The following is a 26,496-nucleotide window of genomic DNA, read 5'->3' on the forward strand; positions in this document are numbered from 1 at the left end:
AAAGGAATGCACATTTCAAGGAGGAAAAATGGGATTTGAGACAAAGAGTGAGTTTGTTCTCCTTTTAGACTCGAGACTTTTGTTTTCAAATTGTCACCATGCATTCCTTTGACTGGGAGGTTATTACAGGTGATACTAATAACCAAACTGTTCTCCCAAGAGGTGAATGCATTGGTGGAGCAATGCATACAAAAGTATCTTGGACTCCCTCATGTGGCAGGAAAAAGCACACAAAAAGGCCAAAAATTTGTTGAGCAAATTTATTTTGGATGAGGAAAAACATCACTTGCGTTCTTGTGGCACTGAGTTAGGTTTGTCTTTTTCCTGCTTCAAAATGACAACGCCTCAATAAAGAAATGCTTGTCCCCACTTTGGTGTGGAAGAACTGCACCGATCTCTGAACCTCAACCACATCCAGAACCTCTGGAGGAGTCGGAGCAAGTTCAACATCTGGGGCCTGATGTATATCAGAATCAGAATCAGAATCAGAATACTTTATTGATCCCTGGGGGAAATTATTTTTTGTTACAGTGCTCCATTTTAAACCAACATTAAGACAAGACAGACAATACGCTAACTAAGAATAGTACAATATATACATACATACATACATACATAAGTCACTTATAAATAAATAGCTGTAAAAGAAACATGTGTAGTTGTAGCAGCAAACAGTGTGTTAAGTGGATGCGTTGTACAGGGAGATGGCCACAGGCAGGAATGATTTCCTGTGTCGTTCAGTGGTGCTTTTCGGTAATCTCAGTCTCTCACTGAACGTGCTCCTGTGGCTGACCAGCATATCATGGAGTGGGTGGGAGGTGTTATCCAACATTGTCTTTATCTTGGACAGCATCCGCCTCTCCGACACCACCTTGAGGGAGTCCAGCTCCATCCCCACAACATTGCTGGCCTTACGGATTAGTTTATTAAGTCTGTTGGCATCTGCGACCCTCAGCCTGCTCCCCCAGCATGCAACAGCATAGAGGATCGCACTGGCCACCACAGACTCATAGAAAATCCTCAGCATTTTCTGGCAGATGTTGAAGGACCTCAGTCGCCTCAAAAAATAGAGACGACTCTGGCCCTTCCTGTAAAGTGCTGTGGTGTTTTTAGCCCAGTCCAGTTTATTGTCAATGTGTACTCCAAGGTATTTATAGTCCTCCACAATGTCAACACTGACCCCCTGAATTGAAACAGGGGTCAAGTGAATAAATACGTACACAAAACCATGCTTGGATTTTTTTTTTCCCTCTACACATAATGTGATATTTAAAGAGGAACAATTTGCAAACGACATGCAACCTTCAGGCCATGTCTACGTGGTAGTTTCAAACCTGAAAACTATTTTAGTGGGGAAGGTTGTGTTGGCTCGCATGTGGTGCACATTTATGCACTAAATCCAGAAAGCTGATCTGGTGACTTATCTCTTCCAGTCAATGACTGTTAGATTAGAAAAATGCAAGCCATTATTATACAAAGTCAGGCAATTTTAGATTGAGAAGACAATTTAATCCTCCTCCCTTGTTATTTCAAGTAGATGACAGATTTAGAATCAATCTGAAGTGGTGTACTTACGTTTTGGTGGACCTAACTGTATATAAATGATGCATCATCTTGGTATTTTCACCGCCTTCCAGGAGATAAAACACAAGATCCGAACATAAGCCAGTAACAGACAAATACTGAGATATTCTTTGATGTCACATGTTAAGCAAAGAAATAACATGTTATTAGTTAAGTCTATTCTTGGTTTAGTATACAAGACGATGGTTAAGAGGGACAATAGCATTTCAAGTAGCAAAGGTGGAGTTTTATGTATTTCTGGATGTAGCAAAAGACTTGAAAGAATATGTGATGAGTGCAGTGATGTCAGGCTTTTGATTTAAAACGTATGATATAATGTATGTGCATTTCAACAGAGCTTAGGTTGAGTGTTTAGAATACAAAGCTAGATGAGATGGAGGCAGATGACCCCCCCAGAGGGAGAAGTGGGAAGAAGAATAATTTCCTGATCTTACTGACCACTGACAGCGCTTCAGACATGAAGTCAAATTTAACCACACGCTTTCATTTTAATCCAGATTTACTTAAATAGCACAAAATCACAACAATAGTCACCTCAAGACATTTAATACTGCAAGACCTTACAGTAATGCAGAGAAAACCCTAACAATCAAACTGCTGCCTCTGACCAAACACCTGGTGACAGCAGGAAGAAAGAACTCCCTTTAAAGAGAAAGAAACCTGAAGAAACCAGGTTCACAGAGGGGCAGCCATCATGTGACTGCTGTTTTGGTATTTTAAGGTATCTTGTTGATGCCTTAAAGACCTCAAACTGGGAGTAAACTTTTCATAATGAAAGGTTTACTCACAGTTAATGAGAGAATTACTTTATTAATTCCAAAAAAGCAGCATAATTTTTGTCAAGTGAATCCATTACTTCTTACCAGCGGATGTCCAATATGTTTTTATTTTTTTTTTGAACAACATTTCAAATTTTGGCTCCAGCGGGTGAAACATCTGTGATGCTCTCACAGAGAGTGAATCACAGAGAGAGCAAACTTATAAAAAGATAAAGGTCTGTGCTGTGTCTTTAGTCTTTGGGCAGCGGGATGCCGACTGCCGTCTGCTGCCCCTCCATCTGCTGCTGCGCCTGCGCCACCTGCTCCTCGCTGCAGGAGTCCTGCAGAAACACGGTAGCCAGGTTGCGCAGACGCGGGCTCTCGGAGAGGGAGAAGCGCAGCATGCACTGCAGGATGGCGGGATCGGTGATCTGAGAGCGTGACGTGGGTGTTAGGAGGTTCACGAGGGTGGTGATGGCTGACAGGACAGTCTCTTCCCTCTGGCTCGACAAGCAGTTTGTGACTAAGCGGATGCCGTCGCTCTGCAGGACGACATCTCTGCACTCAGGGTCCATGCTGAGGTTACAGAGCCCTCCTGAGATCACGAGAGACAAAATCAGAGATAAAGGCTTGACAGTTGCTGCAGACAATGAAGGAGATGTCACTGTGACACCCACCCATCCCAAACTCCACAAAGTTCTCATTCTCCTCAGTCAGCATGTCCAAGAAGAGGTCAGTCACCTGCAGCTCTCTCAGATACTCCACGTTCTTTGGATCGTATGCAAAATTGGCCAAATTAGCCAGAACTTGTTCCTTTGCCTCTGAGGAGGAAAAAAAATCATCACATGTAATGTATGTAATCACATAAAATGAGAACTATGGAGTGCCAAGATTAAATAGGCAAATATTTAGTTAAAAGTCTAATTAATTCATTCAAATATTCATTTCAAATTATTTGTGGCTGGTCAACAGACCTTAAAATCTGATTGGTTACCCTGCACAGCAAGTTAAGACGATTGATCCCAGATAATGCTGCAGTCCATGAACGTCCTTAGCGTACTTGCTATTGAGAAACACCCACCGAAATAATCGACTCCCGAAAAGGTAAAGATACTGACCAGATCAGCATTAGCCCCGCCCCTGACTTTGACAGGTGAGGTTGACAGTAGAAATAAATTCATGACGTGTTGAAGCCCAGAACTATGAAATAATAACAACTGACATATATTTTAAATAAAACGAATTATTTCAATTTAATAAATGTGTATTTAATAATTTCAAATTTTGAATAATTATTTGATGACGTACGTCTCCAAAGAGGAGCACCTAGGCTTTCTGTAGGCACCTATTTTTTATGTTTTTGTTCTATTTACTTTATTTTATGATTCATATTATTGTCTTGTGGATCTTGAGTTGGAGCAGAAAGACGAAAAGGCAAGATTGGAAAAAAGATAACAGAAGAAAGCAGAGTAGTGAGTTTAAAGTTGAATCCAAACACAGCTGTTCCCACCGTCGCTGTCGGTGTCCTGAAACTCGGTGACCAGAGTTTGTAAATACTCAAAGCGGTCAGAGCCTCCGGACGAGCCGCTCCTCCACATAATCCACCACCAGCTCCGCTCTCCGCTTTATTCTTTTCAGTTCGTTCCCGGCGCGGTCTGACCATGAAATGCCTCCGTGTAGCTGCGTGGATAAGACGAAGGTTCCGTTTAATAGTTTTTGTTTTAAAATCAGTTTCGATCTGATAGCATACGGTCAAGCCGCGCTTACACAGAATCAAATCTAATTTACATTTTTCATACGCAGTTAAAGGTCTTCTATCATAGTTTTTTGTTAATGTGGCCCTAATACTCCCTCACACAACATGACACAAAATAGAAATACTGTCAAGCGGAAGCTAGTGTCACGTGGTACCGGAAGTTCCTAATAACTGTGGGACACGAAGGGGGTGTGTACAGCACCTCAGCCAACTGTAGGGGAAGGTCAGTGTTTAAAGTTCAAAATAAAGCCACGAAAATGAAGCAGCACAAACTGTCAGCCGGGAAACGGCTCGCCAAACCGATCCTGTTCGGGACGATCATCGTTGGACTCGCTGCTGCTTTCATTAACAGGTAACGTTAAAGCGTGTTTACAGCTCAGCCACCTGTACGTAACAGGCATGTTGTGCGTGACATTTGCACATGCAAGTGTTTACTGCACACCTTATTAATAAACATGCAGCTCCGAAAGAGCCGATCAGAAGTGAAGATTATAAAAGCAGCACGACTTCGCTGTTAAAAGGTACTGCAGGGGAAGCAGTACGACTGCGTATTAGGCCCATTCTGCAGTCCTTTGGAAGTCCAAGAGAAAAAGCTCAAAATTTTAGAAATTCGGCGGACTTACGAGAAAAATGGATAATTTACAAAAAAAAGCAAATTTTTGATGAAAGAAATGGGCAAATTTACATGGAGAAAGCATTTAAACTTAGGAGAAAAAAATGAAAAATAAATAGCTAGTTTATTGTTTTAAAATGGCAAACGATCAGATTTTTTTTTTTTTACCAGAAATAATGGAACAATAATGAGAAACAAGGACAAACTTATTTGAAAAAAGGAGCAAATTTATAAGGCAGTAACATGCTATACATACATACATACATACATACATACATACATACTTTATGAATGTCAAATTTCTGAGGTAGCAATGAGCAAAGTTCAGACGTATTAAATTACAAAATCAAAAAAGGTAAACTTATTAGAAAAAAAATAGGATATTTTAAAGAAGAAAATGAACATATTTCAAAGAAATTAGCAAAGGATAAATTTAAATTTAGTTCATTATGTTTCCAAGAAAAAATGAGCAAAGTTCCAAGATAATAAATACCAAAATCTGAAAGAAAAAAAGACACATTCCCAAGGGGGGAAAAAAGAGAAGAATACATTTCAGAGAGTCTGGTGGAGCATTTGCGAGCGAGGAAACTCAGTATGTGGTGATGTCCATGGGCTCCCTGACTGACAAATACATTTCTAGTTCCCGTTTCCCAGCTATGAAGATTTGCTTCAAGGTTATTACGAGGTCTCATTAAGTAAAATTATTGTCAGAAATGCCGACAACGCCACGAGTAAGGTGTAACAGGACCTGGAGCTGCTCTGTCCCCTGTGCAGGAGCGTTATAAAATCAGTTTATGTGATATATTTCCTTATGATTTTGTATATTTGGTGTATTTTGAATGCAGATTTATTCTCCTTGTTGTTTTTGTATTGCTCTTTGTGCATGATTTCTGGTAAGCCTGTCTGTAAGCCAGCTTTAACAGCGGGAACAATCTGTGTTGGGCCTGCAGCAGACTGATAACCTGCTCTGTAACAGCTGAGATGGGCTCTAACCGCCTGCCTGGCTGTATCTAAAATGCCTTTAATCATATTTAAATCATGTTAAAGGTATTGAATTTGCAGATGTTGTTTTTAAGACCTCTAGAAAAGCCCTGTCAATACAATTAATTTCAAAGGTTTTTTCATTAACTTTTAGTCCCACTAACTCGTTCGTGCTGTTAGTGCACTAGAGACTTTACAGCACACTAGAGAAGCTCTGCAAATTGAACAGCTGTGTTTTGTCTGACCAAAAGTCCAAAGAGAAATCTTTACTGTTCAGTGCTTTGTTGTACAGACTGGACATTGTGGCACAGCTGGTTGTGTCTTTTTAATTGACATCCCTAAAAGCTTTGAAGGAGCCCTAAAATAACCTCATTATTGAAACTCCTGAAACTATTGAAATCACCGAAATCATTCTTTGGTCAAAATTCAACAAAAGAGAAAGAAAAGATGAATATTTAGTTACAGTGGACAACTGCTTGTTTTGGGGGGTTTTTTTATTGTTAGAAAAATGGAAACAGAGTAGGTTTCCATACACACTCTGGAGACTAATTGAAACAAAACTGAGAGAAAGTGAATATCCAAAACATTTTCTTTGGTAAAGCTATAGTTTAATATTTTTCCGTGAAAGTAAAATCAAAATCTGTTTTTTCACACTGAACCACCTACGTCACATTAGAAGAAAGGTTGTAATCTTACCATTAATCTTTTCTGGTTCTCTAATTAATTCTCACTTGTCATTTGTTTTCATTCGGTACTTCCTCTGTTGCGCAGACACAGGTTTTTTGAGGACGTCGTTGAACTCAGGGCTCAGGAGCGAGCGCGTAACGATGCCAAGAGGTTGGAGGTCCTGGAGAGGCGGCAGAAGCAGATCGATGATCTGACCGAGAAGAAGCAGCAAGGAGGGAGCGGCTGAAGGGGGCAGCAGCCTGAACCTCAGTGCCTCTGCAGCAGACTGTAATACAGAGCAGGTCTCCACAGGTGGACGCTGCACATGTCCAAATATGCAAAGATGGCTTTGCTGAATATTTTTACTGAGGCCTGCTTACAGTAATGGATTTATTGAAGTAACCCTCACAGATTTGTATAGACATCTGGGCTGGACACAACACTGTCCAAGACGCCCAGTAAAGGAGCTTAAACAGCATCTTTCTTGTACTTGCGTGTTTTTCCAGCAGGGGGCAGAATTGACTGCAACCTAATGGACTGTATGAATGAAAATCTCTTTAACTATAAATTATTTGTGATATACATTGTTAAAGATCATTTATTTAAAATGCACGCCACAGAGGTTTTCATGTTTATTTTATTGGTGTGAGCTTAGTTTAATCAGGATTAAAAATCAAAGCACAGACGCTAATGCAGTACAACAAACATCAGCTCTGCCTTCAGTTTTTGCGCAATGAAGCAGGAAAATCAGACTCCTTAGTGTTGGGATGTATTCAGTCTGATGGATGCTAGAAAGTAATAACTGATGCTGATCTGTCAAAATAAAGGTTTTAAATTCACTATCAGTGTGACATGAAATAATTATTCACTCAAATATAAGATCTGTAATTTGTAACTAATAACTAAACATTGTAGATAGAGAGAAAAGGCCATTTAGAGCGAGTCCAGCATTCTACCGTAAAGAAGTACAAAATTTTTAATTCTCAAGTAAAGGTTTCAAAAATTGTGCTTAAGTTCAGTACATGAGAAAATGTGCTTGTTTGCTTTTCTCCACTCTAAAATAAAGAAAGCTACTTTCAGTTTTTCCGTTATTCACAAGGGATCAACACAGCAGGTAGCGCCGCATATTTGATTTGGCAGATTTTTTTATGCCAGATGCAACCCGCCAAGGGATTTGTGTCTCCTCCCGGGATCCAGCAGGGTATCTTTCGCTTGTGTACATCAGCAATTATGATAGTTAACAATAGAAAATAACAGATGCAGTATAACCACAGACTGTAAATACAAAACATGGATGGGTCTGCCTGTGCAGAAATCCCTTGACCAGCAGGCGGCATCTCCTCTGAGATTGTAATGTGCAATACCACCGATTTCCTTTCTGATCAGACACCAAGTCAAATTCAGGGCGGTATGGACGTTACCGATCCGATGTTGATACTTTGTACAAAAACATAATGTGTTATTGTATTTCAAATTATAGCTTCATAATGATTACAGGACATCAGACTACTTGTTCTTATTGTTTAATTATGAAGAATTATCATATAGAAATAAAAAAAACTAAATTTGTGTGTTAATTGATGCTATTTGAACACACTTTCCTTCATTGTCACTGTGCCACACTACAAATTTTGGTATTGATCCAATACCAAGCAAATACAGGGCCAGTATTGCCGATATCAGTACCAATAATTATAAGTTACTCAGGCAGCTAACTGGGGGAGAGTAGCGTGCCATGACTTATGAGATGAATTCTCAAGTTTCAAATTCTGAACACATTTTAATCACCACTATGTCACTGTGATTATTACTTTCCACAATAATTAGTTAACACAGCAAAAAACACCTTTCAGCTTTTCATGTGTTTTGAAACTTGGTTTTAGTGTTGGTATCGATACTATCGATATTTGGATCGATCCGCCCACCTCTACTGCATACAAGTCTAATACTCACTGTGATGATAGTCATCAGTGTTCTGAATTTCAGTCACTAGTGTGAATTCTTATTGTATTAGGGTACGTGCAGGGCTTTCCCCTGGTGTAGTGGTTAAAATAGTTGCCTTGCATGCAAAGAGCCCCAGTTCAAGACCGGTAGGATACATGACATTCCTAACTAGCTAGTTAGGAAGGTTGTTAGGAATGTCATGTGGTGCAAAACCTGTGTGGCCAAACTTTACCTGTGTTTTCTAGTCTAAAAACTTTTTAACAAGCCGATTGCATTTTGTTACACAGAGTTCTGCTATTCAAGAACACTTTAACACACAGCCTGGGGGGTTTGAACCAATGACCTTCTAACTAGCAGACAACCCACCCTACCTGCTAAGCCACAGCTGTCCACAGGTAGATGCAAACACACAGGCCTTATTTGTCCATGAACTCCTCTTACACGATGTGGAGTTGCACTACCAAACTTGGTACGCTATAGCACCCTGAAGGTTCTTATCTGCATCAGATGTTATGTCATCATGTTTCCTAAGAACAACCTAGTAACCAGCTAAAAGGACCTATTTTTAGCCTTTACGCACATGTCACACATTTTAAAAGCATTGTAGAATTTTAATTTCATGACATGAAAATTAAGTTTCAGCCACATAAGTTGAATAATAAAAACACTAAATGGTTCTTATATTATAAAGCCATCACGTTGCCTGTCAGCCACATAGCAAGAGGCCAAAATGAAACATTTTCAGCATAAAAAAAAAAAAAATATCTACAACCTATTTTTTTTATTTATTCATTTTTTAAAATCTTTTACCTGAGAGATTAAGCAGAGACGGACCAAATCACTATTGTAGCACAGGCATGTACTAGTAGAATAAAGCAGGGTAAGATTCAGGGCGTGGCTATGAAACCAATAGGTGACATCACTGTGGTTACTTGTATCTTGTATCTGAAGTTCATTAGTATAGATATATGTAAGAATCTTCTTAGAGTATTTCTAGTAGTGGAACAATTTAAATTTTTTTTTTTTTTTTTTAAATCCACAGAAATAATTTCCAGTTTTCAAGTCTTCTACAGTCTTTTTAGACTGACATAAAAATATAATTTGACAGCATCAACACATCTGAGAACTGGGTATGGGTGTTTTTCCTGACGACGGGGCGATCGTGGCTCAAGAGTTGGGAGTTCTCCTTGTAATCGGAAGGTTGCCGGTTCGAGCCCCGGCTTGGACAGTCTCGGTCGTTGTGTCCTTGGGCAAGACACTTCACCCGTTGCCTACTGGTGGTGGTCAGACGGCCCGGTAGCGCCAGTGTCCGGCAGCCTCGCCTCTGTCAGTGCGCCCCAGGGTGGCTGTGGCTACAATGTAGCTGCCATCACCAGTGTGTGGATGACTGGATATGTAAAGCGCTTTGGGGTCCTTAGGGACTAGTAAAAGCGCTATATAAATACAGACCATTACCATTTACTTATAGATTCAGTCAAATCTGATTTAAATAACATCTTCAGTTTTCTTGTTATTTTTCTGGACTACCAAAACAACACTAATATGAAAAGCTCACCGTATTCTAATTTCTAAACTGATACAACAGAAAAACAGCAAACATTAATATTTGAGAAGAGAATGAAAAGTAGTCTTTGCCTTGAGAATAACTTCAAGAACCAAGTAAAACATAATCAGTGTGGTATAATTACATATTTTATTGAAACATGCTATAAAAGAAATTTAAAATAAATTAAACCCACAAACAGGCAATATTGCACTCGAATGAAAAAAAAAACCAACAAAAAACAAAACAAGGTCAAAGTGCTTCACTTGCAACTGAGAAAGGTTTGTGCATCAATTCAAAGAACAAAATGTGGATAAAACGTTTCGACTACAGGCTGTAAGAATGCTGGTTAACTGGTCCGAACACTATGACAGCACTACTTTAACTGGCTGCCTGTCAATAACGATCAATATGACCAATACTGTACACGTCATGTCACACGGTTCAGAAGTTACATGGTGTGTTTGGCTCACTGAAAAACTCCCGACTCTGTGGAACTAAATAAGAAGTCAAATACAAGCGCATGAGGATGGCGCCAGAAGCCAGAATCACCCAAAAATCACTACCTGGAAAGGCTCTTGGAAACCTCAATAATTGGTGGAGTCACGGGCCACATGGCACAGTTATTTAGGACATCTGCATCCAATAAACCTGCTGATTTTTATAATTAGAGGGTTCAGCAGTGGTTTAACTGAAGTAATTTAAGTTAAAGATCAGTGAAGAGGCTGCTTAGATTTAAAAACAAAAAAGCAACTCATCATCATTTCTAAGACTAACTGCATAATATTTCCCTTTCCAGATGATATGCCATTCTTAGAAACCACTTCACATGTCAGGGGAGATCCTTGAGGTAAAAAAAAGCAGAGGGGGGGCTTTAACAGTCTTTGTGAGCAAACAGTGGATACAGTAACACATCATATACAGACTAATTTACAGCAAACGAAGCACAAGTGAGGACAGACAGAGAGAGAGGCAGCGCGGGAAGACGAGGAGATGAGCCACAGTAACAGTAAGTTTTACAGTATTAGCCTTTCGTGATCCCTCTTTTTGCGCCTTCTCTTCCTGTTGTGTTTCATGTTGGCATCACAAAGCCAGGGGCACTAAACCGTGGGAGGAGGCGGCGGGAGGCGCGGTGATGGCCATCCGGGTACCAGCTTCGAGTCCGTTCACGGTCCTGCTGCGAGAAAACAGACTTTTGAAACAAAAGGTCCCGGAAGCAGATACACGAATCCACCCGTTACCAGCCACCAATCAAAGCCTCCACACAGTTAAAGCAGTTTAATTTGAATGCAAACAAGGTGGTCAGTATGGAAGCCCATTGGTGCCAGATTATGAAAGCCAGGAATCGGATATAATAAAAATGATCAGTCATGAAAATAAATAAAGATAGATCAAATATATGTTTTTAAAAGCAGCTGAGATAGTCGATATAAATGTGTCCAATAATCTGTATGTTCTCAATCATAAACATAAAAGTAATAATCATCAATAATCAAAGGACCACCTGGCTGGCTGAAAAGGTTTTTAGCTTTCACTTAAAAATGGATAAAAACAGCTAAATTCATGACATATGTCAGCTGGCACACTTTCTATGCCAGGAGCTACAACTAACATAAATACAAAGATATAAATTTGGTAGAAATGTAAAAAATAATAATAGTATCTCTCATCCCAGTACAAATATTTAATGTGGCTCTAAAACACATGATTACGATTTCTCTACATCTACCTATTATATACCCATCCACCTATACTTTCCCTCAACAGCTGTTTTTAAGATGCACACAATTAGAAGAAAATTGGCTCAAAGTTATGGTGGCCCCAAAGGGGGAAGATGTCAAATAAATAAAGAAATAAAAGCTTGTTTGAGACAGAATGAACAGACACGCATCAATACTCTGTATAAAATAAAGACAAATTATTTTCTGCTCTAGTAGAGACTTAAGTATATACTTACTAAACTACTGTATTCAAGTAAAAATTTATCTACTGTATTGTAGATACATAAGGGAAAATGAGATCAGATAGCTTCAAAGCTTTGGTCGGTTTTACTTTATCAAAAACTGCCAACACAGGTCGAAGCACCGACCGGCGCAGCGGGAGGTGGCTCTGTCCTCATTATCAAACACCCTTCATGTCACACAGGACAACAGCTGCATAGCAGACATGAGGCAATATTAGCAAACACAGGCATGTGCCGCTAAAAATAAAAGTTTAATGCAGAAACTGGGAAGGAAGCAGGAGAGTCACCCAGAGTTATCCAACTGGTTTCACCGCGTTCTTTTGTGGGTCACAGTTGGGGCATGAAAGGCATCCTCTGTGTGGTAGGAGTTTGAAAAGCACAGAAATATGAGCTTTGGAGGAGTGCCAGTGAAACTACATTTTCAAGACTGGGCTGGGCATTGTGTGGAAGTTTTCTTTACTGGTATCGAACTGGTGTTTCTGTGTATCCAAATTCCTGTGCCGACGGAAAAGCACATTTCTCAGTGTTACAAAGTTTTTCCATGAACAGTGTGAATAAAGTTACAAAAATCTGTCTGAATTAGGCCAAAAAATAAAAAAATAAGTCTACAACCCTAACTACGATGTATTGTCAATTATAGTACCTGACACTTTTTACTTGTCATTTTTAAATAGATCTTGAAACAAAATTACTTTTATTGCAGCTCTGGTGATTTCTTGGAACTTCATTTATTGAAGTATAAAGTCATTTTTTCTTAATAAATGGCCAGACATAGCTGAATGTGACTGTACTCTTCATAAGACCTCCCTGCTCTGAAGTCACCCAGACAATGCCCTTGTTGTGCACACATACTCTGCCTATTTATATTTCTCTCGCACAGCAGAAACACTACACTTCCTCTGGCTGCCAGTCCCCACAGTAAGGATCTGTTGGCAACATAAGCATGAAGAGCAAAAAAATTCAAGCTGAACAAAACCGTTGTCATCATATACAACAATAAACCAACACCTGGATCCTGTTAGCAGGTGTTATTATATACTCATATTAGGTAGTGCTTACTAATAAGGTTCTTGAGCCACTTGTGGCTATATTTCCCAACTTCATCAGGACATTGGTTTTCATTTTATGTTTGTTGTAAATTAAATTCATAAATATGTACACATCCATGTGGGAGGTGTTAGCACCCTAAATAAATCCAATCCGACTGAAGATTCTCTCGTGAATCATCTCCTGAGGGACTTCCAGCCATAAATTAAAACAAATAAAAAGGTATGGCAAAAACGGACTTTGTTAATAGCATTACTGGTTAGATCTGGAGCTGAAAACAAACACTTTATACTAGTATAGACAAGAAAAACATGAATCAGGTCACTTTAGAGTTGAGAGATTATTTCAGCAGCACCACGCCACCACCACTAAATGGTTATCCAGCCCACACTTATTTCTATGAGATGGGAAAAGAGGCTTGTTAAGGAGCAGCGGCAGCATGCATGGCCCTCTACACACTTGCATAACAGGTGAAGGAGCTACAATTACCCCAAATTAATGCAGGGAATATGACCATCTCAGTCCTGCTGGGGGGAAAAACAAATGCACACCATCTCAGATACTCGTCCTTATTCACGCAACAATACAACCATGCTGTCCACACTTACATGTGACAGTAATGGGCAATAAAACTACAGACTGAATGTGCTTTCACTCACGCTTTATCAAAATATGACGTATGGAGCGCTTGGGAGTAGTTTGCATTCAGCGCGTTGCTGTTGTCGAGAGCGAACGTCTTCCGAGCTTTCTGGTCTTTGGCAAAGTTCCTGCAGGCGGCGAGCTTCGACTCGAGAGCCTGTGAGGACACAAAAGATGAAGAGGAAAGATAGAGGACTTCCGACATGAAGCCAGAGGTGGAAATGAGAACCAGAAACCGGGAGGAGGAAAGACTCACCCCAACTTTCCGGAGCAAATCACTGACAATGTTGAGGGCTGATATTCTGGCCGAGGGGGTCAGAGGTGAGTTGCTGCCATAGCCATTTGATAGCACTAGTTAGAAAAAAGTAAAGAAACCAATTTATTCCTCCAATTTTTATTTTATTAAATCTTTTACAGAGTTCAAAATCATTATTCTGTTTAAGCAATTAGTTCCCCCTGTTTAATAACCTCTTGGCAGATTTCAGACACTTATTTATGAATATTTGTTAAATTAAAGACATTAAAATCAACTGTTAATCTGCTATATTTTTATAATTGAGCCAAAATATATTAAAAGGTTTTCATGGGGTCTTTGCTGCACTTTAACTGCACAAGAACTGATTATACAGCTGGGTCATTACAGAAATAAATGTTTTCTGCATGCAAATATACGCGCAGCACAACATTTAAATAAAGAGCTACATGTCTGTACTTGCATGTTGAGGGGAAAGACGTTGTGCAGCTACCTGTTTGGTTGGCAAAGGCGTTGTCCAGACCTTTGCTCAGTGGGGTAGCCGGCAGGGAGAGGGAGGCCTGCACAGCCGTGTCCATCTTCACGTTATCCTGTGTGGGTGAACTCGGAGCGGACATCCTGGTTACGTCTGCCTGCCTCTCTCGCACGGCGAGCTCCTGCCGTAAATCTTTTTTTTAAAAAAAAGAAAAGATAATTGTAACAAATATATATAGGAAAACCCAGATTTTAACCTTCAGAGGAGAAAGACTGCAGCAGCTGCACATTAATGAGCTCGAGTTCATGAGTGAGTAATCACCTCTGGCTTCATCCTTTAATCTTTGCACCGAGACCAGCAGCGACTCCTTCTCATCCAGCTCGCTCTCCAGGAAGGCATTCCTCTCAATGGCCTGGTTCAGACGCTGCTCGAAGTTCTCAAGAGACACGATAGTTGCTCTAGAAGAAATATTTTTAAAAAGGAAAAAGACTTCAGTAATTATGTGCAAATAACCTCAGAGGCATGTTCTCTGCAGACACTAGTGCTTGAATAATAATGAGTAAGTAATCAATATCTGAGGCTTATCTATTGATTTTAATCCAGCTTTGTCCAGCAATCAATTGACTTGAAGCCATTTGTTAATTGCAATGAGATCCTAGAATTTTATCTCTTGCAAATTTTTATAAAAATGTAACCAACATCACAAAGTAGGCAAGAAACAGAAGTGTGTTTGCACTTACTTAAGGTAGCGTCATTTGTTTATTATGCTGAATATTCTACATGATCCCAGCAACAAAGCTAAAACCTAAAAATCAAGTTGAAACTTTCAGAGGCTGAAAACAAATGAAGCCAATGTGAAGTAGCTACAGCTGCAGTTCCTCCAAAGGCCACTGGGGGCTGGCGCTGAAAGAGTCATTTTCTTGGCTATGCTGAACTGCTCTGCTCTTTGCAGCTTCACCCTTTACTGTTAGATGTGATATATTATCATCATATACTGTACACAAAAGATGGATGTAACTATCACGATATGACTTTTAACTTTCAGGATACCACCATATTATTGTTGTTGTGATTTTTGTTTTGTTTTTTTAGCTGTAGTTACCACATTTGGAGAAGAGGGTGGAGTTAGAAAAACGATGTTAGCAAGCTGTACCAGAGATAGATTACTGCTTTGACTCTTGCTCATCAAAACTGAAGCGCACATGACTGGGTGGTCTAGTAGTGCACGTAAATGCACAGTGATCTGTATTGTTTGTCCGATATTTTCATTAAAGGTGCATAAACACCACAAACATGGTCAAATGGTTCACACAGCACAAAGGAAACTTTGAGACTGTTTTATTTATTTAGTAAGTATTAAGAGTCCAAACAGACCTTTTGGCTCTTTCCAGATCATCGTTGGACTGCTCGAGCTCTCTGACGTATTTGTGAAGCTGCTCCTTGATGCTGCGCGTTTGGCCGAGGTCGTCCTCCAGCATGGAGATCTGCTTGTAGCTCTGAGAGTACTGCTGCTCCATCTTCTCCTGAGGAGGAGAGCAGACAACATGTATTGAACATCTGACTGCATGCATTTAAACACATGATTGAACAGCTCCCAAAGCACGCCGCCATACATTTTTCAGTGCTCCATTCATTTTCCCTTTTCATTTAAAAAAAAAAAAAAAAAAAAAAAAAAAAAAAAAAAAGCAGCAGTGTGACCCATTTATCCACCAGCTCTGAGACAATTGGCATGATAAACACCACCGGGCCTGTCTGTGTGTCTGACCTACATCTGCTGATAAAGTAATGACTGAGCTGCAGCCAGCCGCAGAAAGGCCAGACAGTCCTCTCGTTCAGCAGGTCCAATTAACAGAGTTTAAAAGCACAAACGCTGAGATAAATCTGAAGCTCTGATTCTCGTCCTTTTAGATCTGAGCTCAGCCTTTGACACCATTTCTCACTCTGTCCTTCTAAGCAGACTTTCCTCTCTCGGCATCTCTGACACACCCCTCGCCTGGTTTCAATCATATCTCCTCGACCGTTCCCAGTTTATTCAACTAAGATCATTCCGCTCTCATCTATTCCCCGTCACCTCTGGTGTACCCCAAGGCTCAGTTTTAGGCCCTCTTCTCTTTATAATATACATCCTCCCTCTAGGTACCATCTTCCGCAAATTTGATCTTCACTTTCACTGTTTTGCTGATGACACCCAGTTATATCTCTCTTGCAAACCTGATTCCTCCCTCCCACCTTCTTCCCTTACAGAAGGTCTATCCGAGTTAAAATCCTGGTTTACCTCTAATTTTCTAAAGCTCAATGAGGATAAAACTGAGATCCTCCTTATTGGCACCAAATCCAACCTTTTGAAGGCAAACCATTTCTCACTCACCATCGATAACTCCACAGTTCTCCCTTCTCCTCAGGTTAAGAGCCTTGGTGTCATCCTAGACAGTTCACTTTCTTATAAATCACACATCAATAACCTCACCCGTTCTGCCTACTTCCATCTACGTAACATTAACAGATTGCTTCCTTCTCTTTCCACCCAGTCTACGTCCATTCTTGTACATAGTCTTGTTACCTCCCGTATTGACTACTGCAATTCTCTTCTGCATGGTCTCCCCCAAAAATCCCTCCATAAGCTTCAACTGGTTCAGAACTCTGCTGCTCGCATTATCACCAGAACCCCCTCCTACCAGCACATCACCCCTGTTCTTCAGGAACTTCACTGGCTCCCTGTGAAATTCCGGATAATTTTCAAACTTCTTCTGCTCACCTTCAAGGCCCTTCATAACCTCGCTCCTTCTTACCTTTCTGACCTGTTAACCACCACTTGTTCTGCCCGTTCACTTCGTTCTTCTTCTTCTGTCCAGCTTACTGTACCTTCCTTCCGCCTCACCACCATGGGAAGCAGAGCTTTCAGCTGCTCTGCTCCCAGGTTGTGGAATTCTCTGCCCCCTGAAATAAGAAATATTGGTTCTCTCCCCCAGTTTAAATCCCAACTCAAAACTCATCTGTTCAAATCTGCATATTCACTGTGAATCCACTGTTTGTTCATTTTATCTTGTGCTTTATTTTATTGTTCTTATTCTGCCATTGTTTTACTAAGTGTTTTATCCTATTGTAAAGTGTCCTTGGGTGACTTGAAAGGCGCTCATAAATAAAATTTATTATTATTATTATTATTATTTTGCAGCAGTCTACATGCACAAACACAGCACGAGAATATTACTCACAAATCAGAAAATAACACTTAAGATTAGGTTGTGTTTCATGAACATCTGTAAAGGACTGCTTTCTTAATCAAACGTTTTCAGAATGTTAGTATATTTTCTGAGATGTGATGCATTATGAATGCTTTTAGTTCACCATAAAGAGTTTGATAAATGTGCATTTATAAAAAACGTACTTGGCCCCTCACCCAGGACCAATTTGCTTTGAGATAATCTGTGGAAAATGGATGGACGGAAGGAGAGAGGAGGATTATCCAGGATATGTTTGTTGACTTGTCCATTAAAGGTTTTTAGCCATTGAGCGTGTGCTCTCACGCTCGTAACGGCTTCAAACTCCAACATGGCACAGACATCTTTTCTTACAGTCTACGATAAATATTCACAACTTTATTCAGTTAGTTTTGTGCAGTTTATCTTTGTGGTTTGTTAGTCAGTCCTAGGCCATTTTCTTTGTACCCGTGTTATTTTATAAGGGTGCTGTTTTGTGTCCTTTTTATGTTTTAGGAAAAATTCAATTCCTACATCCTGTTTCAGAAATTTTTCCTTTAAAGCTTTGTTAAGATACAAAGCTATGGTGTGTGTAGTAAAATTAGAACCATGAGACATGCCCCAGTGTTGCGCCAACATCTCACCAGTGCTGCATTTCCTCCAAATCAAAGGTGTGAAGTCAGCACTGCTGAAAGTGAAACCTGTCAGACACCTTGGCACAAACATGTTTTCCCTGCAGGTGGCTCGACTCACCCGGCTTGAAACATGGACTCAGAAATGAGCCACTTGGATTTGGTAATTATGGAGCGAGAATAACAGCAAGACACAATCCGATGCATTATTTATGAGTGTGGCACAGATCAGCTGCATCAGTATACAGCCAGATTAGGGCAGAACAGGTGGTGAGATTGGAAGGATATACCTCAGATTCCCACTGCAGCGAGATTACCATTTAGATTGCACTTTAAAACATCTCATCTCCAGGACTGTACTCAGTTTTCATGGAGGCCAGTAAACTACAGGATAAGGTTACAGCTAGAAATCCAACAAAGGCAGGGCCACAAAAATAAGAGGTGTTGTTCTTTGAGAAGGCAGCCAATAAACATTTATTCTGCAAGACATCGCTTCTACAGGAGCAGCAGCTGTTACAGGCCCACTTCTCTTCACTCCCAGGAGACTACACTCAAGGGCAGCAGATGATAGATGGCGACGAAAAAAAAAGCCCTCATATTTATTTCAAGGATACGTGTGAAGACACTCGCCTAATGTCTTGTTAATATTAGAAACATATATACATAATGCTGGCCTCATCATAAATGCAGAGTGAGAGAGAAAGTCACAGTGAAGGTCTTCTTTAGGTTCACCACATAAATCTGAGAAGCTTAATGAGATACAGTTGGATTGTTAAAATAAGCCATTATGGCTCAGTAATTATTCTATCAGGCTTTTAATTAACCAATTAAAATCAGCTTGTTCGTAAAATGCCAGAAAATGGCACGAAAAGCTCACAAGGATTTTCCTGACCACATGGTGGCACTGACATGTTGATCACCTGATTCTCAGCTCTTAAATCTAACCCATCAAAAACATGTTAAAAACATTCAGGATGACTAAATTAACTTAGAACATGACCATTTATGGTTTAGGTAAATTAACTAGATTAAGAAAAAGGTCATTAGAGAGGCTTAGAGGTGCTGGTTATAGCTAGCTTTTAGCATGCTAAGCTATGCTAAACTACCAGGTGTTCTGGGAATCCATCCTACCTGTTGTTTCTGCACATGCGCACAACACAAAATTCAGTGCCAAACTGTCCTACCTATTGGAATTTATGCTAGAATTATTGTGCGACAGCGGAAATGTCCATAAACTACAAACGGTAGGACGGTTTGCCAAAGTGCGCAAACTTAAAATAATGTATTCTAGCATGCAGGCCTCACGGTGAGCACAACGACCTATCAGATAAAGCGGTTACTCTATATAGATATTAATTACGTGGTGTCATGTATATATTGCTGAAGTGTGGTCGGTCACATTGGACATGATTACAAGGGGAAATTGTGCATTTCCTGATGGGTTGGTGGAACAAAATTGGGAGCACTGCACCAAAGCTTACAGATTGCAAACCAAAAAAAACAAAACACTGCTGTGCCAGATTAGGCCCCCAGGGCTTTAGTTTGACACCAAATAATGGATGTAGCCCATACAATGCCACCCACTAATTAGTAAAAATCACATTATGATGCCTCAAAATATCTATGATGGAAGTCATGTCCATCTTTTATAGAGTCTATGGTCAGCTTTCCACAGACTGCAGCAGTTACCTTGAGAGTTTCAACCTCATTCTTGAGTCTGTTGTTCTCAGACTGCAGGTCCTTCATTCGATGCTCGGCCTGGCCAAGCTGTGCTTCCAGCTCAGCCTCCAGCTCCCTGCTCCCTTCCTGAAACTCCAGCAGCTCCTCCTGAGCCTCCTCACAGCTGTGGGCAGACACACGGAAAGCCATTAGACGACAAGTCGAGACAGAAAGAGGTAGACGTGCAAGCCTGGGAGACACGGCTGGTGGATGCATTCATCAAACTTTACAGCTGGATATGGTTTTATTTTTATCGCCGTTGCATCTCCTCTGGGCGCTCGAGATCTGACCCAGATACAATTCCCCAAACTCGAATGCAATTTGTGTCACCTACTTTGTAAAGGGGGTGTTTTAAGGGTTTTAACCCTTTAATTTCTCCTAAGAGATGAACTGCTATAAAATATTAACTTAGGAATTAATATTTAAAGACTAACAGTTGCTTTTGTGCAAAATTTACTTCTGCAAATAGTGACCGCTTTACCCCACATCCACACACCCGAACTACAGCGTCACTATAAAAACTGATTTATTCCCTGTACTTTGCTCCTTTTCTGAAATCTCAGATTCAGCTTTTGTCTTCAAGACTTTTTAACTGGGCCGGTTTTTACTCGTCTTTATGTTTATGAGACAAGGGTTGAGAGCAAGACTGAAGCCCATCCATCATCTGGATGGAAACTGCACAGATTTCTCCTGATGGAGCATGATTTTTCAACAGAGTACAGAAATTCTTGCTTGTCAAGTCAATTTTTGATGTAATCTAACACAACATAATTTACCAGAGACGCTCAATCAGATTAAGATCTGAAGAGCTTTCAGGCCATGGATCTGAAATGTTTTTGATGATCTCTGAGTCACTTAGTTATCACCTTCTCTTTGTGACATGGTCCTCGATTGTGCAGGAAAAATGCAAAGATTGTCACCAAATAGCTTGAGGGTTGTTACAAGAAGTTGAGGATGTTTTTAATATAGTCAATCTTTAAACAGCAGGTCGGACAAGAAGAATCCACAAATGCCAACGAAACAAACCCTGGTATGCTTGGAATTGACGTCACTGTTGAAGCTGCTGCTAACTTCTTACCATACCTTGCGAGTCTGTAACAGTCTGTTATGAAACAGTCAATGATTTACCATCTTTACAGCTTTACAGGCCGCTGCAGTCGATCTTGTCTAGTAAAAACAGCTGACACTATTGTGCCAGCTGACATGCTGGCAGTGAGGTCAAACTGAAATTTGTGTTTTAACCAAGAAGTGCGTCTCTGACTCTCCAATGTAACCTTCGAAACATACAACGAGCCACATGATCCTGGACCAGCTTTACCGCAAAGTGCTGATTATGTAAGTGTCTGCTGATGTGGTCACTGAGAGACTGATACACGGACACACACACACACACAGCTGTCTAAAAATGGCATCATGGGAGCTGAAGTGCTCGGGGTGGCACCGAGCCAAGGCATCCATTTGTTTTCAAAGCCACCGCGGTAATGTCGAGCCAGGCCGGGCTTTGAACTGGTTTCGCTCTGAAAAGGTTGGCTGTCACACATTTGCACACTGGTGCCTCCTCTTTCCCTACATTCAAAACCAGACAGCATGACAAGGGAACCCTTTGTGGGCCAAACACACTCATGTCATATTGTTTTGCTCATTCAAAGTTCAAACCCGAGGTCCTCTGTGTTATCGCTGTACAGTGGTGAAGAATCATGGTATTGCTTTGCTACTTAGCGCACAGGACAGCACTGCTGGGCTTTGTGAACAGCTACACAGAATAATACAATGTACCTCTGTACCTCAGAGACACAAACTAGGAACTGTCCTTCACTTATATGACCCCAATAAACATGGCCTCCACTCTGAAGGAAGCCCATTGTCTTACATAATCAGGCGTAGGCCTGAGCTTGTTTCCTGTAGCACCTATTGTTGACATTTCAATCAGCTGATCTTAATCAAGCAGCATATAGAGCACAGAAATAGGTTTCATACAAATGCAGCAATCTTTACACGATGAATGAACAACAGTGAGAATCTGCACAGAAAAATCATTCAAAGATGGGACAAAGAGACGTGGGAGCCTTTTATGTTTAATGTGAAATATGAGCTGCCGCTGTGGGAAGAAATTGAGAAGGAAGATTTCACTGCTTGTCTCACAAGTGTCACCGGAGATGCCAACAGCGGCTGCTAATTGAAAGTCTAAGACTGACAGATAGCAGATAAAGCATTTCTCCCACAGACACAAAGAGCGGACTGGTTACCATCAGATCTTGTGATTCAAATGTCGCTAACAAAGACATCTCTCAGTTCAGAAGTAGCTGCACAGAGATCATTTACATAGGTTAAAGGTTGCAGCACCAGTAAGAAGTAGTAGGACTTCAGCTAATGACTGCATTACACTTGACACAATCACACGCACGTTTATACAAAAAGCTTTTTTCTATACTTAAGTGCTCTCAGCCTAATTTTAACACACTCACACTCTGATGGATGTGTCAGGGGTAACTCTGGGTTCAGTCCCTTGCCCAGAGATCCTTCAAAACAGACTAGAGGAGCCGGGGATCAAACCCCTGACCTACTGACTGGTAGACGACCTGTTCTGCCTTCTGAGATATAAAGGTGTATGTATAAAGATAAAATAACCAGTGCTAATCAACTGTAAACTGAAGTTTAATGCTCATTGTTTTACTTTTAACAATAAAACTCTAATCAATCATATTAGCTAAACATGTGTTGTATTACCAATTAAGTTTGTCATTTTAAAATGTTAAAGAATTATGAATTATATACATTTTACTGTACAGCATCGCCATGCTGGTGATCTCAAAGATGTTGGGTAGGTTTGAAATACTGGGGAGATATGGTTACTTTATGGTGCCTGCTTTGTGTACAGGGGAGTTGTCATGTTGAAACAAGGATGGGCAAAAACACCATAGTCTAAAACATCACTGAACTGCACAATGCAGCTTTGTTATATAAAGAATCAAGATCAAAACAACCTCCAACCTAAAGCAGAAGTCACATAAGGGGATCTTTATTTAAAGCAGTAACAAATGTATACTGTACTGGAATAAAAATAATGCTTTCATTTTAGCTCACATGTTCCAGTTTTGAATGACAATACCTCTGAAATGAAGGATGTATTGCATATCTTACCGATTACTGGGAGGAACAGTGGCACATTTGAGCTTTTACTTCCCATTAACCTTCATTTCAATGCTGTGCACGAGGAGTTGAATATATGCTTTGGTCGCCTCTGAGGAGGATTTTTCAATTTCCCCAGGTACCATATAAAAGCTTGGCTCACCTGAATTTTATCAGGTTCAACGTGCATGAAAGAGACAGTGGTACTTGAGCATCAAGGTGCACAATAACCAAATGTACCTACAGTTAAAAGATTAAGTTTGTGCATTTTTTCCTCCTGTCAATGCATCTTCTACCACAAGTAACTCTTGACCAAAGAGAAGTTAAAGCCCCAAACGCTGAATTAGCAGAGGAAGAAGATGGGAAAACTAGGCTGGACTTCACCAGACAATCTTTTCATGAGATTTGTTGATTATGAGTAAAAAACACAAAACTATACCTGCATTATTATTTAACTAAGTGTTTCCAAAGGGCTGAGGCACTGATGTTACTGAAGGAGAAACAGAGCCTGCACAGTGTGTATTGTACATACCTTTTCTTGTACTTGAAGGAAAGAGCCTTCCAGAAGTCGATTTCCTCATCTTTTGAGGAGAATTTCGGTATCATATCCATTTCCATGGCAAAAAAATCTACACAGGAGGGAATCAGGAAACAAGCGTGATTTCAGTGGGATAAAGACAATCCTACAAAAGACGAAAGGTTAACAGATGAAGTATAAACATTTGAGAAAAACCCATTTTCTTCTCATAGTCGTTCTTCTAAGCCTTAAAGCTCTCTCAATCCCCAACAAGGCAGCAAACATCTAAAGACACAACATCAAGTGAGAACTAGACTCACAAATCAATGAGTCAAACTACAGCTGGGAGCTAATCATCAAAAGGACTCCCTACAGACTGCAAGAAACCCAACAGAGGCAACTGCAGAGCACACAGCATTCAAATGTGCTTTCCAGGCTTTAAAAAAATAAATAAATAAATAAGAGCAACCACTCCTGAAAAACAGCATTTTTAATTTGATGTAGAGCCTTCTGTATGATTAAATATATCATAGATTGGCCCAAATAAGACTCCACAGGCTTGTTTAGGCTGTGTATAATGCCTCCTATGCGTAGCACCCGATGGGCCTAGATGTTAATGCAAAGCACAGTTCACAGAGGTAACAATGAGACCGGGAGCCTCATTGATAACTTTTAGGGGGAATTTAAATCCCCAAACACCAAACCAGTTGTGAGCAGGAGCGGATGGGAACACTAGGCTGCAGATCCAGCAAGAACTGGACAAATGATTTTGGAGGATAGTTTTGCTCTCGTGAGATCTGCTGAGGTCTAAGTTAATCAATAGGCAAAATCAGTGAAGGTACCAGTCCAATTCCAACTCTGTCTCACCTTCTCTTAGAACATGAAGAATACCCGATGCAGACAAGAGAACACAGTGATAGTATGAAGCCTGACATTTTTCACAGGGGTAGCACAGCTTCTCTTTGGTGCTATGGATGTAATAGCTCCCACAGTGGGTCTACATTTCTAGTTTATTTGCCACATAAGGGAACAGGAACTGCTAAATGAGCATCAAAGCTCAAATTAATCTTTAATCACTCCTCTGTGCTCCACCACTGGGACTCACTCCTGAGATTCAAAACCACTGCTTTTAGCTACCCTTCTTTTTATTGGCTGCCGCTCATAAATAGAAAGGTTGACCGGTGAGTGGGTGGGTGGGGCTTCTGTGACCATATTAGCGACATCTGCTCTCTTTGACATCAAAGACCCAAGAGAAGGAAATAACTGTCTGAAATGAAGTGTTTAGAGCAGTGTGAAGTCTGGGCCATATCATATCTGGGCCAGCAGGTGGTTAGCTTAACTGAGGGAAACATCTGGACGAATTCCACTAAATCTAACAAATTAGCAGTAAATTTCACATTTTGAGTAAAATAACCGAATCTAATCTTGAACTAGGGGATGAAAAAAATAATAAAATAATTTGAAGGCCATTCAAGCAGAAATCCTATTAACTTTTTATAGCACAGGATGCAAAAATGTATTCTGTCATCCTTTGAATAATTCAGCTTTATATTATAGCCAACACTCACGGCTCGAAGGAGAAATTATAGCCGGGGAACAGCAGCACACACTGGAGCCGCTGTTTCCCAAATTAATGGGATTATTATTTTTCCATTTAGTTTTTATGAAGTCTGTCGATTTAAATAGGCGTAGGTGCAAACTAAGGGTGGTTTGAACAGGCCACATCACTGCAGGGTGAAATATTAACCTTTAAATAACCTGATCTCAATTCCTCACTCAGAAAAATGACCCTGTTGAACACGGACCATATGTCGAGCCAACCACAGCCCCGCCGAAGGTGATAAACATTTTCACTACAAGAAAAGCAATTTAAAAAAAATCCACCTCAAATTAAATAATCGGGTTAGCGTTGGAAACATAACACAGGATTGGAGATGATACCAAGCTTGGCGGCTGAAAACGTGCAGATGATGTTGAGGAGGATGATGATGATGCGCTCAGCTGTCAAAACTGGGTGTGCAAAGGAGCCGAACGAACCGACGACACGCTGCTCTCAGTGTTTCACCTCCATTTGTTTTCCACTACAAAAATAAAATAAAGGATAATGAACTCGGTACCTGAACATCGCTTCGAACAGAGCTGTTTATCGGTCCATCCTGCACGGCTGCCGAGGCCGACCGTCCCCTCCAACGTCTGCTGATCTCTGCTGCTCACAGGAGCGTTTAAAGGGAAACACACCCTCCACACAGATCCTTCTTATTTCCGCACCTCAGCTATAATTTGGATCCTTATGCCAGAATATTCACAAGGCTGAGAATATGTGGAGAATATTTTACTGATAATAACAATAATAATAATAACAATAACAATAATAATAATAATAATAATAATAATAATAATAAATATTATTTTGTCTGAGGTGAAAGATCCTCATAGTCAGTGAATAATGAGTAGATCAGCTCAGATGATAAAATTAAATATTTAATTTCTAATACAGTAAAGAGCTCTGTGTTTTGGTTGGCTGGTGTTTATATAAAGAAAAGAAAATGCAATAAAAAATAAAAAGTAAAATTATGGTTAGGAGTGGATTTCATCAACTCGTGCCTTTTTTGCTCGCGAGCTTCACTGCTGCTCACGAACTGCGCATAACACTCAGTTAATGTTAAATTATCATCACCTGGCGGCAGTGGGCTAGAACAGCAGTCTGTGTAGCCTTTGAATTGTTCCTGAAGTCATCTAAAAATTAATGCGTGCATATAATTAAGTATGCTTTTCTTTAGAGATATAAGTTCACCTCCTACATCGTTCCCTCGCTCACCTGGAGACCGCTGGAAGCACTGTGAGAATCATGTTCTTTGATTTCTCCAGTGCCTTCAACACCATTCTTCCCTCGGTTCTAAAGGACAAGCTGGTGAACTCTGGAGTGGACCATCACCTCACTACCTGGATCCTGGACTACCTCACCGACCGACCACAGTATGTGAGGACTCAGGGCTGTGTGTCGGACAGGGTCGTCTGCAGTACGGGGGCCCCACAGGGAACGGTTCTGGCTCCGTTCCTCTTCACCATCTACACTG

General features: G+C 40.4%; 2 protein-coding genes across 5 annotated transcripts; both read right to left on the minus strand.

The window, feature by feature from the left end:
- Window positions 1-2,047: 2,047 nt before the first annotated feature.
- Window positions 2,048-4,021, minus strand: armc7 (armadillo repeat containing 7). The gene is made up of 3 exons (XM_026178018.1): window positions 3,853-4,021; window positions 3,020-3,163; window positions 2,048-2,937 (listed from the first exon to the last, which is right to left on the minus strand). The coding sequence occupies exons 1-3, from the start codon at window positions 3,938-3,940 to the stop codon at window positions 2,594-2,596; spliced, it is 576 nt and encodes a 191-aa protein (XP_026033803.1). The 5' UTR covers window positions 3,941-4,021; the 3' UTR covers window positions 2,048-2,593.
- A 6,005-nt stretch (window positions 4,022-10,026) lies between these two features.
- Window positions 10,027-25,657, minus strand: ndel1a (nudE neurodevelopment protein 1-like 1a). 4 transcript variants are annotated; one of them, XM_026178015.1, is made up of 10 exons: window positions 25,537-25,594; window positions 23,435-23,531; window positions 19,744-19,897; window positions 15,597-15,745; window positions 14,544-14,680; window positions 14,241-14,414; window positions 13,751-13,845; window positions 13,515-13,651; window positions 13,345-13,379; window positions 10,955-11,022 (listed from the first exon to the last, which is right to left on the minus strand). In XM_026178015.1, exons 2-10 carry the CDS (start codon window positions 23,518-23,520, stop codon window positions 11,012-11,014), a joined length of 978 nt encoding a protein of 325 aa, XP_026033800.1. In that variant the 5' UTR covers window positions 23,521-23,531; window positions 25,537-25,594; the 3' UTR covers window positions 10,955-11,011. The 4 variants fall into 4 exon arrangements, with proteins under 4 accessions (XP_026033801.1, XP_026033799.1, XP_026033802.1 ...); XM_026178016.1 differs by lacking the exon at window positions 13,345-13,379 and having other exon boundaries at window positions 10,027-11,022; window positions 25,537-25,657; XM_026178014.1 differs by lacking the exon at window positions 13,345-13,379 and having other exon boundaries at window positions 10,027-11,019.
- Between the last annotated feature and the right edge of the window lie 839 nt (window positions 25,658-26,496).

This window comes from Astatotilapia calliptera, chromosome 8 (genome assembly GCF_900246225.1).
Source record: "Astatotilapia calliptera chromosome 8, fAstCal1.2, whole genome shotgun sequence".
NCBI classification, from domain to species: Eukaryota; Metazoa; Chordata; class Actinopteri; order Cichliformes; family Cichlidae; genus Astatotilapia; species Astatotilapia calliptera.

What these genes read in the sequence shown, in the direction of transcription:
- ndel1a (XM_026178016.1), bottom strand. Translation starts at nt 23,520, where the DNA reads ATGGAAATGGATATGATACCGAAATTCTCCTCAAAAGATGAGGAAATC. An exon ending in TCCTTCAAGTACAAGAAAAG is followed by an intron (nt 19,898 to 23,434) that starts GTATGTACAATA and finishes GTCTGCCCACAG; the next exon opens with CTGTGAGGAGGCTCAGGAGG. An exon ending in ATTAAAGGATGAAGCCAGAG is followed by an intron (nt 14,415 to 14,543) that starts GTGATTACTCAC and finishes TTTAAAAAAAAG; the next exon opens with ATTTACGGCAGGAGCTCGCC.
- armc7 (XM_026178018.1), bottom strand. Translation starts at nt 3,940, where the DNA reads ATGTGGAGGAGCGGCTCGTCCGGAGGCTCTGACCGCTTTGAGTATTTA. An exon ending in TCAGGACACCGACAGCGACG is followed by an intron (nt 3,164 to 3,852) that starts GTGGGAACAGCT and finishes TTTCCTCCTCAG; the next exon opens with AGGCAAAGGAACAAGTTCTG. An exon ending in CTTTGTGGAGTTTGGGATGG is followed by an intron (nt 2,938 to 3,019) that starts GTGGGTGTCACA and finishes TCGTGATCTCAG; the next exon opens with GAGGGCTCTGTAACCTCAGC.